Source organism: Coregonus lavaretus, assembly GCF_964263955.1.
Source record: "Coregonus lavaretus genome assembly, chromosome: 4".
In the NCBI taxonomy this organism is placed as follows: Eukaryota; Metazoa; Chordata; class Actinopteri; order Salmoniformes; family Salmonidae; genus Coregonus; species Coregonus lavaretus.
Window position 1 is genome coordinate 40,076,091 of NC_139991.1, and position 12,423 is coordinate 40,088,513.

The 12,423-nt window shown below is 42.9% G+C and overlaps 1 protein-coding gene across 1 annotated transcript in view; it reads right to left on the reverse strand.

The window, feature by feature from the left end:
• The window catches only part of LOC311127418 (ras-specific guanine nucleotide-releasing factor 2-like), a gene marked incomplete at its 5' end in the record, with an annotated part of 33,177 nt that extends 32,658 nt beyond the window's left edge, over nucleotides 1-519 (reverse strand). The window contains one exon of the mRNA XM_084159266.1: nucleotides 241-519. Coding sequence (XP_084015392.1) covers nucleotides 241-519 — 279 coding nt within the window. The remainder of the gene's footprint in view (nucleotides 1-240) is intronic.
• Nucleotides 520-12,423: the final 11,904 nt, after the last annotated feature.

Consider the following 12,423-nt stretch of genomic DNA (forward strand, 5'->3'; position numbering starts at 1 on the left):
CACAGTAGGCTATGGAGGAAATCAATTGTCATCCCTCCATCCCTCCTCTTCTCTCAACTAAAGTGCACTTTCTATGCGTAATCCCCCTCTGTGCTGAAAATCCTTAATCTGTTTTACGTAAGAAAACAGGGTGAGGGTAGGGTGCCAAACCTCAGTGTCAACACAGCAAGCAGAGACCAAAACCAAAACACAACCATGTCAGGTGGTGCACTACCATGGTCACTAGGGTACCTAACCCACCTGCTGCTTGTCAACCATATCCTTGCTGACAGTGGCGCCTTTGGGCGCGGGAACCCTCTCGCACGTGCACCCCTCCAGCAAGTAAATCCCGGAGGGCCGCGTGCTCTGGTCGTTCTCGAAGTAAAAGAGCACATTCTGGTAGAGAGCAAAGTACTTGTCATTCCACCGACTGTTCTCCGTCGTCTTCTTGCTCAGGGTGCCGCGTTTCGTGCCCTCTTTGCGCGCGACAAGCGACAGATACAGAGCGTGCCCCTCATTATACCGCACGCTCTTCTGCATTTTCCGTGAGACCCCTTCTCTCTCAGTCGATTTCAGAAAGTGATCGTTGTTATTGATATCATATCTGTGACATATCGCTCATATTTTCGGAGAGAGAGGAAGTAGATGTGGAGGAGAGAGAGCGGTAATCCAAATTCACCACAGACGCGCAGGGAAAAGTTGGAGTCCTATCCACTCTGTGCGCCACGAAGCAGCAAGAAATAAATCAATAAACCCACGTCTCATGCCTCAAACTTTTAGAAAGGGAATCCAAACCGCCCCAAATGACGAGAAAAATATAGCCTATACAAATGGAAAATCGCAAAAGGTTTATCGTGCAGGCTGTAGCAGCGTAAAACAAAAATAGATTGGGGAGAACAGACGGCGAAAAAAGCGCTAATCGGCTTTGACAGTAATTTAAAGAGACAGGTCGCTGTAATATATTCCACTGGACTGGAGCTACTGTTTGTCTCTGTCTAATCCACTGTAGCATAGCCTGGCTACTGTCTGTCTGCCGGGAGCGGGGCGGGCCGACGGGCGGTCTTCTGTACAGTCTAGACAAGCGTTTGCGCTTCCCTCGCTCTCATTCATGGTAAAAGGTGAAACTGTAGGTTTTAGTATGCTGGACCTCGCAGTGTTGCTGAGCAATGGAATGGAAATGAACTAGCCAAATATATCTTAACTCCAATATACCAAATCCGTGGCGTTGAGTGCAGACTAGTGTATTTGGAGTGAACCTGCATCCGAGTCGCTTCGAGTAGCTGTGAAGTCGATACTTCAAAAATGTAAATTCTTAAACCCATACTTTGTACCTATGTTTGTCCTTTGTTGTTGCCTGCTTTTCTTTGTTTGCTGAAATCCATACTTTTTAATAAAACGTTAATCAAATACGACCCCTGACTGTTTCCTCATTGAGATTCAATTGGCACATGGGCATTTGCGCTGAGTTGCCATCTTAGAACAACAGCAACAAGGAAACAGTTGGTGGTTGTATTTGATTAACGTTTTATTAAAAAGTATGGATTTCTGCAAAGAAAGGCACACAATAAACAACAGAGGACAAACATAGGTACACAGTAAAGGTTTAAGAATTTTAAAAAATGGTATCGACATCACACCGAGTCATGATGGAGTTGAGATATACTTGACTAGAAATTATCAAACTTTAGTGACCACAGAGTCAGGACACCCGTTTTAACGTCCCATCCGAAAGAGGGCACCCTACGCAGGGCAATGTCCCCTTCACTGCCCTGGGGCATTGGGATCTCCAGAGGAAAGAGTGCCCACTACTGGCACTCCAACACCACTTCCAGCAGCATCTGTTCTCCCATCCAGGGACCGACCAGGACCGACCCTAGCTTCAGAGGCAAGCCAGCAGTGGGATGCAGGATGGTATGCTGCTGGCGCAGGGTGGTATAGTTTCATCCAGTCCTGATTTCAGATCAGACTTTGACAAAAAGCATATGCAGATCAACGGTTGATTTCAAAATGCAGTTGTTTGTTTTGAAACTGCCAGCCAGCTTGAGAGAACAAACAGATGTTCCTATTCTTTAGTCTCTGTGTGTGTGTGTGCGTGTGGCGTGCATGTGCATGTGCATGTGTTTGTGGGTGTGGGTGTGTGTTTGTGTGTGTATGCCTCCCTTTGCATGACCAGATGCCAGTATAGTTATGTGAAACTGTAAATACCCAGCAGGGGGATGGAGGGAGGGAGGGAGGAAGGGAGGGAGGGAGGGAGAGGTAGATAAAGAGAGAGATAGCAAACCTTTTTGGGGCTCGTTTCCAAACAGACTGCTGAAGTGACCAGAGGTGGCGTAGCACACACAGTACAGTACAACATAGTACAGTAGAGTATTTACTTTGAATTTATTTTGCTATGTGTATATATGTTGTAATTGTGTTATTACATAGTCTTACTTAATTCTTACTATTTTGCTTCTTTAGGATTAATTCAAACAAAAAACATTTAATAAGAAAAAAGGATCCACCTAGAATAGAGTGTATTACATTTTACATTTTAGTCATTTAGCAGACGCTCTTATCCAGAGCGACTTACAGTTAGTGAGTGCCTACATTTTCATACTGGCCTCCCGTGGGAATCGAACACACAACCCTAGCGTTGCAAACGTCATGCTCTACCAACTGAGCTACACAGGATACACATGGATAGATTAGATAAAGTGTTACAGAGATCCCCAGCATTGCACACTCACAATGCAACCCTCCTACGCTCAGCAGCTCCTCAGCTAAAACACACACACACACCAAACGTTTCTTCAGGTGGCCTCTAGCGCCGCTAAGAACAGCTCAAAGCTGCTGACTAATGTTCTTATACAGGCTCTAAGGGAAGGAAGGCGATGCATGGAGGAACAAAGACGATAACCCCAGATAATAATACTGCAACCACTCTCCTATACAGACTTGCTCCACTTCATCCTACTGTACTGTATTCCCCTGACCTGACCCGCCATCCACCAGCTAAACAACTTACAACAGCAGCCAGATAAAAATGTATCATAGCGGCTTAAAATCCTATAACAGAGGTTGAGGGGGGACAGAGAGGCATATGGAGAGAAATAATTTCACTGAGGTTAGAGGAGAGGCAAGGACATGCTTCTGTTGCATCACCGCAGGGGGCTAGCTACAGCCAGACAGGGGCCAGGGGGGCAGGGGAACCATGGGGAGATGGTGACAGGGGGTGAGGAAAAAGGGGACAAGTGACAGAGGGAGAGAGTGTCAGAGGGAGAGGGTGTCAGAGGGAGAGAGTGTCAGAGGGAGAGCAGGGTCAGGGACAGCGGGACAAGGCTACTGCTGTAGAGTTGAGAGAGGTTGGAGACAGGCAGAGGGTCAGTAAGAAACCATCTAATACCAAACATACATGGCTAGTTTCCTACAATTAGGGCCAAACATACAGTCAGAGCATGGCTGGTCTCCTACAATTAGGGCCAAACATACAGTCAGAGCATGGCTGGTCTTCTACAATTAGGGCCAAACATACAGTCAGAGCATGGCTGGTCTTCTACAATTAGGGCCAAACATACAGTCAGAGCATGGCTGGTCTTCTACAATTAGGGCCAAACATACAGTCAGAGCATGGCTGGTCTTCTACAATTAGGGCCAAACATACAGTCAGAGCATGGCTGGTCTTCTACAATTAGGGCCAAACATACAGTCAGAGCATGGCTGGTCTTCTACAATTAGGGCCAAACATACAGTCAGAGCATGGCTGGTCTTCTACAATTAGGGCCAAACTATCACGTTTCAGGAGAAGACACAGATGCAGACAGTGTCGAAGTAACAAAAGTGTATTACAAAAACAGGGGGCAGGCAAACGACAGGTCAAGAGCAGGCAGAGGTCAGTAATCCAGATCAGAGTCCAAAAGGTACAGAACGGCAGGCAGGCTCAGGGTTAGGGTCAGGGCAGGCAGAGGTCAATAAACAAGAGACAAAGGGCTGTAAGACATGGATTTGATCCTAGACACATGTGGGATGTATACGGAGGGTACGGGACAACAGAAGACGAACAGCAGAGGGGCTGTTGGTGGAAACCAGGCAGCGCAGAGTCGTCTCCAGGTCTTGGTTGGCTCGCTCCGACTGGCCGTTGGACTGAGGGTGGAAACCGGAGGACAGGCTGGCCGATGACCCAATGAGTGTGCAGAACGCCTTCCAGAACCGGGATGAGAACTGAGGACCCCGGTCGGAGACCATGTCCACTGGGAGTCCATGGATCTGGAAGACGTGCTGCACCATGGGCTGGGCCGTCTCTTTGGCGGAGGGTAGCTTGGGGAAAGGAATGAAGTGGGCGGCTTTGGAAAACCAGTCCATAACTGTCAGGATGGCGGTCTTCCCATCAGACAGGGGAAGGAGTGGAGTTCACGATTCCCCACATCGTAATTTCCTCTCAGTGGTGTTGAGAAGAAGGCGCAGGGATGTAACTTGAGGTCCAGGGCCGAACGCTGGGACAGGACCGCCCCCATCCGAAGCATCGGCCTCCACCACGAACTGGCGGGACGGGTCAGGATGAACCAAGATTGGAGCAGTGGTGAAACGGTGTTTGAGGTCCCGGAACACCAGGTCAGCAACTGGGGACCATGTGAATGGAACCTTGGGAGAGGTGAGTGCAGACAGGGGGGAAGCCAGGGTGCTATAACCCCGGATAAAGCGGCGATAAAAGTTGGAGAATCCCAGGAAACGTTGCAACTGCACTCTGGACGTAGGCTGGGGCCAATCCATCACCGTTCTCACCTCCCCGGGATCCATCTGTACACTCCCTGCTGTGATGATGTAGCCCAGGAAGGGGATGGTGGAGCGATGGAAATCGCTTTTCTCCGCTTTCACAAAAAGCTGGTTCTCCAGGAGGCGTTGGAGGACCTGTCGGACGTGGAGCATGTGTTCTTGGGCGGAGCGGGAGAAGACAAGGATGTCGTTGAGGTAGACGAAGACGAACCAGTTCAACATGTCATGGAGAACATCATTAACCAGGGCCTGGAGCATTGGTAAGGCCAAATGGCATGACCAGATACTCGTAGTGACCGCTAGCCATGTTGAATGCAGTCTTCCACTCGTCCCCCTCCCGTATCTGCACCAGGTGGTAGGCGTTCCGTAGGTCCAGCTTGGAGAACACGTTGGCCCCCTGGAGTGGCTCGAAGGCCGAGGAGATGAGTGGTAGTGGGTAGCGGTTGGTAGTTCAGCACCACTGAAGCAGATAGCGTTGGTAGTTCAGCACCACTGAAGCAGATAGCGTTGGTAGTTCAGCACCACATCCGGTTGTGACACAGCCTGGGATCGAACCCCAGGCTGTAGTGACACCGCAACACTGCGATGCAGTGCCTTAGACCGCTGCGCCACTCGGGAGGCCAGTATCGTTTCTTTTGAATGTATTTTTAATTGACAACCATTGATATAAGGAACAGTTGACTCCAGGTGTCAATAAATAAAAATCCCCCCCCCCCCCCCCCCAACGGTACAAATATTTTCACATGACCTTCCACTTGTACTGTAAAAACAAATTGCACAACCTCTCCCCTCATAGAATTCACTCAAAAATAATTATTATCACCATAAATAACAATAACTGTAGTAACCCTGTGTTTATAAATATGGATATCGAATTTGCCACTTCAGCATGGTTTTGTGGAACAGTTGATGCCACGCAGGGCTAACAGGCCAGAAGGTTGAGGGGTCGCCGACCACCACAGACTAGCTCACTCTCCCTGCCTGTATCATTACACTATGATCACGGCTGCAGACAATGATCAGCTAGGGGGAGATCTGATTTTCAACATTTATATGCTATATTTATAATTATATAAAATATATGCAACACATTTTCCACCAACAGGTTTCTGTGCCAATGCACCACACACAACCAATAAGCAACGCATAACTGTATACCGATTACTGACTTTGCGCGCTTATCATTATGGTTTGCATTTTCAACACAACAATCAAATAAAGTATGTCAATCTCGACAAACAGAAAATACATCCCTCCCTACTCAGTATTGAAGGCTTGGTTTGACAATCTCCGAATGTCATTCAACGTTTTTGAGTTTTGTAAGAGATGTTGTGTTTATGCCACACATAAAAGGTAATACATTTTCAAAGTTAAATGACAAATATTTAGGCTATATTGAAGTGTTAGGTTCTAGATTGAGGAATAGCCACTCAGACCGGAAAGGAGGCAGAACTTGTGTTTAGCTTTCCTGAATAACTGGGCTTGGTTGTCCTATGGTTATTTTGCATACAACCTTGTTCTGGGAATAGTGCAGGATTCCCAGCTAGCACATAACGTTCTGAGAACCATATGTTTATTAGGTGGTAATTTCAGTAATGTTCTCAAATTGTTCTGAGAACTATAAGAAACCGAGTTCTTCTGTGGGAATTTCAGTACTTCAGCATAATGTTTTCTACAGGTTTCCTTATGGTTCTATTTGAAGTCATGTTCTCAGAACATTAAGAAAACGTTCCATAACAAAACCAAGAAAACATTAGTAACGTTCAAAGAACGCTTTAAAAATGTTATTTAAAAACATATACAGTTGATGTCGGATGTTTACATACACCTTAGCCAACTACATTTAAACTCAGTTTTTCACAATTCCTGACATTTAATCCTAGTAAGAATTCCCTGTCTTATGTCAGTTAGGATCACCACTTATTTTAAGAATGTGAAATGTCAGAATAATAGTAGAGAGAATAATTTATTTAAGCTTTTATTTCTTTCATCACATTCCCAGTGGGTCAGAAGTTTACATACACTCAATTAGTATTTGGTAGCATTGCCTTTGAATTGTTTAACTTGGGTCAAACAGTTCGGGTAGCCTTCCACAAGCTTCCCACAATAAGTTGGTAGATCAGCTTTAATATTGCAGATAGATTGTAACTTCCATCAATGTGATTGTCTGCATCACTTCCAATCCCCCATGTTTTTTTCTCTCGCAAATATACAGTGAGGAAAACAAGTATTTGATCCCCTGCTGATTTTGTACGTTTGCCCACTGACAAAGACATGATCAGTCTATAATTTTAATGGTAGGTTTATTTGAACAGTGAGAGACAGAATAACAACAAAAAAATCCAGAAAAACACATGTCAAAAATGTTATAAATTGATTTGCATTTTAATGAGGGAAATAAGTATTTGACCCCTCTGCAAAACATGACTTAGTACTTGGTGGCAAAACCCTTGTTGGCAATCACAGAGGTCAGACGTTTCTTGTAGTTGGCCACCAGGTTTGCACACATCTCAGGAGGGATTTTGTCCCACTCCTCTTTGCAGATCTTCACCAAGTCATTAAGGTTTCGAGGCTGACGTTTGGCAACTCGAACCTTCAGCTCCTTCCACAGATTTTCTATGGGATTAAGGTCTGGAGACTGGCTAGGCCACTCCAGGACCTTAATGTGCTTCTTCTTGAGCCACTCCTTTGTTGCCTTGGCTGTGTGTTTTGGGTCATTGTCATGCTGGAATACCCATCCACGACCCATTTTCAATGCCCTGGCTGAGGGAAGGAGGTTCTCATCCAAGATGTGACGGTACATGGCCCCGTCCATCGTCCCTTTGATGCGGTGAAGTTGTCCTGTCCCCTTAGCAGAAAAACACCCCCAAAGCAAAATGTTTCCACCTCCATGTTTGACGGTGGGGATGGTGTTCTTGGGATCATAGGCAGCATTCCTCCTCCTCCAAACATGGTGAGTTGAGTTGACGCCAAAGAGCTCGATTTTGGTTTCATCTGACCACAACACTTTCACCCAGTTCTCCTCTGAATCATTCAGATGTTCATTGGCAAACTTCAGACGGGCCTATATATGTGCTTTCTTGAGCAGGGGGACCTTGCGGGCGCTGCAGGATTTCAGTCCTTCACGGCGTAGTGTGTTACCAATTGTTTTCTTGGTGACTATGGTCCCAGCTGCCTTGAGATCATTGACAAGATCCTCCCGTGTAGTTCTGGGCTGATTCCTCACCGTTCTCATGATCATTGCAACTCCACGAGGTCGGATCTTGCATGGAGCCCCAGGCCGAGGGAGATTCACAGTTATTTTGTGTTTTTTCCATTTGCGAATAATCACACCAACTGTTGTCACCTTCTCACCAAGCTGCTTGGCGATGGTCTTGTAGCCAATTCCAGCCTTGTGTAGGTCTACAATCTTGTCCCTGACATCCTTGGAGAGCTCTTTGGTCTTGGCCATGGTGGAGAGTTTGGAATCTGATTGATTGATTGCTTCTGTGGACAGGTGTCTTTTATACAGGTAACAAGATGAGATTAGGAGCACTCCCTTTAAGAGTGTGCTCCTAATCTCAGCTTGTTACCTGTATAAAAGACACTTGGGAGCCAGAAATCTTTCTGATTGAGAGGGGGTCAAATACTTATTTCCCTCATTAAAATGCAAATCAATTTATAACATTTTTGACATGTGTTTTTCTGGATTTTGTTGTTGTTATTCTGTCTCTCACTGTTCAAATAAACCTACCATTAAAATTGTAGACTGATAATTTATTTGTCAGTGGGCAAACGTACAGAATCAGCAGGGGATCAAATACTTTTTTCCCTCACTGTACTTATTATGGACACAGCATGGCCTACATTAGTTATCTTGCTGTTATTAGTTGTTGTTAGTCGTTATTAGTCCCATCCTTCAGCTCCATTCAACACCTCCCATCTATCTCTTAACACCATCCATATTGGATTTCTATTTGCCATATATTTTTCAACTGTACTGTGATGTTTCACAAAAGTTCTGAACCCTTCTATTCTCATTGTTTCTACAGATTGTAAATTGAAAATAAACATTTTTGCTGAAAGTATTATTATATTATTGATCGATTGACTATGACTTTTCAGATCACCCAGTAGTGCTATCTGCAGGGTTAGCTCCAGGTAAATATTGAAATCCTTCAGCCATTCCTGGACCTGTGACCAAAAACAAGCCACAAATGGACAGTACCAAAACAAATGATCTAATGATTCTGTCTCTTCGCAGCAAAATCTGCAGAGCTGGGAAGATTGTATCCCCAATATAAATAACATTCTATTGGTAGCAAGAATTTTGTATAATAATTTAAATTGAAAAATTCTATGTTTTGAATCCGGCATCGTTTTGCGTATCAGTTCATAAACACTATGCCATGGAATCGGTACGTAAAAAATCTCTTCCCAACTATTTTGCAATCTATATGGGACGGCTGTCAATCCTTTGGTCCTTAAATGAAACTGGTATACTTTTTTATTTATCACAATTTTCTTTAACCAATTATGTTCTTTAATGCAGGGCCGAAAGACAAGTTCCTCACTTTTTCCCCCTTCCACTTTCCTCTTCCATTTTTGCGGTAATTGTGCAATTATTTGGTTGTAATTTTGGGTAGAGCAGACATTTCCATATGTTTTTGTTAGCTGCATGTGTGACATAACTCCACCAGTCCTAACCACAATATTTGTTGCATTATTCTTTCTGTTGTTTCTGGAGGATTACATTGAAATTGCAACCAACTTTCTATGGCTTGTTTTAGAAATAGTGATATTTGGGAGATAATTTCCTTTTCAATTAACTGAAAGTGAGAGGTTGTAATCTGAATAAAGGGAAAAAGGCCATTCTTGAACATGGGGTGAGACAATCTTACTAATTTGCTAGAGAACCAGTTCGGATTTAAGTATAACTTTCGTATGACTGAAGCTTTTAGTGAAAACATGAATCATCAGCGTACAATGACACCTTTGTTTTTAAGCCCTGGATTTCTAATCCCTTATATTATTCTGATTTTAATAGCTAACATTTCGATGGCCATAATAAATAGATATGCCGATAGTGGACAACCTTGTTTTACTCCTCTTGACAGTTTAAAACTTTCTGAGCAATAGCCATTATTTACTATTTTACACCTAGGGTTACTATACATGATTTTAACCCATTTTATAAGAGATTCTCCAAAATTGAAATGCTCCAGGCATTTATATATAAACTCCAGTCGTACTTTATCAAATGCCTTTTCAAAGTCTGCTATGAATAGCAGGCCTGGTTTCCCAGATTTTTCATTGTGTTCTATTGTTTCCAGTACTTGCCTTATATTATCTCCAATGTATCATCCATGTAAAAAACCTGTCTGATTAGAATGAATAATGTCCGACAATACCTTTTTAATTCTACGTACTATACATTTTGCTAGAATTTTTGCATCACAACACTGAAGTGTAAGGGGCCTCCAATTTTTTGAATGGACTGGATCTTTATATTTCCCACTTGTATCCTGTTTCAGTAATAATGAAATCAGACCTTCTTCTTGAGTGTCTGATAATCTACCATTTACATAGGAGTGGTTAAAACATGCCAATAACGGTCCTCTGAGTATATCAAAAAAGGTTTGGTATACCTCGACTGGTATGCCATCCAACCCTGGAGTTTTCCTGGACTTAAAGTCTTTAATTGCATCCAGAAGTTCCTCCTGTGTAATTTCACCTTCACATGAGTCTTTCTGTATGGCTGTTAATTTTACATTATCAATAGAATAAAAATCCCTACAATTAGCTTCAGTTAGAGAAGATGGAGGCGACTGAAACGAAAACATATGCTTAAAGTACTTTGCTTCCTCCTTCAAAATATAATTTGGTGAATCATGGTGACTACATCATTTGTAACCAGTTTCAGTAAATTATTTTTGGTAGCATTTCTATGTTGAAGATAAAAAAATAATTTGGTTCATTTTTCCCCATATTCCATCCAGTTTGCTTTATGTTTTATAATATATTACACTTGATCTTTCTTGAATAAGTTTCTCCATTTCTTTTAGTTTTTCCTCTAATCTATTCTGAGCCTCTCTATGTTACAGTTTTTATTGCTATCTATCTGTTATGTTAGACCTTCTATTTCCTTTGTTAGTATGGACTCTTTTGACCTAAATTGCTTTTGTTTTCGAGATGAGTACTGAATTGCATGGCCTCTAAAGGCACATTTAAAAGTGTCCCATACAATATGGGGATCTGCTCTACCTATGTAATGTCGGAAAAAAACAGTTATAATTTCCTCTGTCCTAGTTAAAAACAAGTTATCATCCAATAGGCTTTGATTAAATGTCCAATATCCTCGCCCACGTGGAAATTCAGTAAGAGTAATGTATATGCCAATTATATGATGGTCCGACCGCATTCTGTCCCCTATCAACACTTTTTAAACTTTTGGTGCCAACGAGAATGACATTAGAAAGAAGTCAAGACGACTAGCTTGATTGAGTCTCCGCCATGTATATCTCACTAGGTCAGGATATTTAAGCCTCCATATATCTACTAATTCTAATGTATCCATGACATTCATGATTTCCTTAAGCGCATGAGGGTGATAGTTTGTAGTGTGACTTCCTTTACGGTCCATTGAGCTATTTAAAACAGTATTATAATCTCCCACCATAATAATAGAGTCTTGTATTGCTTGCATGGTTGATAATTTATTATATATATTGTCAAAGAAGTGTGGATCATCATTATTTGGTCCGTAAAGGTTAATGAGCCATCTCTGTTTATGGTCCAATAACATATTTAAAATCATCCATCTCTCTTGCGGATCTGTTTGGACAATTTGCACATTTGGATCGAAATTACTGTTAATTAATATCATCACCCCTTTTGAGTTTCTTTGCCCATGGGAGAAGTATATTTCGCCCCCCCCCCCAGTCCTTTTCCCACACAACTTCATCTAGAATTGTTGAATGAGTTTTCTGTAAACAACAGATATTATATTCCTTCTCTTTGAGCCATGTAAATATTGTTCTTCTTTTGTTATTATCTGCTAAGCCATTACAATTATAACTGGCTATACTTATTTCACCACTTACCATAATGAGATACAGGTTTCAAATCTATTTATCATAATATATGTTTGTAAATTTACCAATAAAAAATACCATAGTGATTGAGTGTCCATATAGCTGTCCCATTATATTTGCATTGCTACTAAGTAACCCTCCAATTGTTCTCCACTATTCCCCCCGCTAAAGCCCCTCCCCATCCCAAGTTGGGTTGTCATCCCAGTGATCGGCATACCACCCACGTCCCCCCGGATCCCTAGGCCCCCGAGAGGCCAGGACCCATCCTTCGAAAACAGCACACAGTGCCACCCACAAAACAGAAGCAGGTCAACCGCCAAAAGCATTTCCAATGCTCTCACCTCAATATACAGTTGAAGTCTGAAGTTTTCATACACTTAGGTTGGAGTCATTAAAACTTGTTTTTCAGCCACTCCACACATTTCTCGTTAACAAACTATAGTTTTGGCAAGTCGGTTAGGACATCTACTTTGTGCATGACACAAGTAATTTTTCCAACAATTGTTTACAGACAGATTATTTCACTTAGAATTCACTGTATCACAATTCCAGTGGGTCAGAAGTTTACATACACTAAGTTGAATGTGCCTTTACACCAGGGGTGTCAAACGTAGGCCCG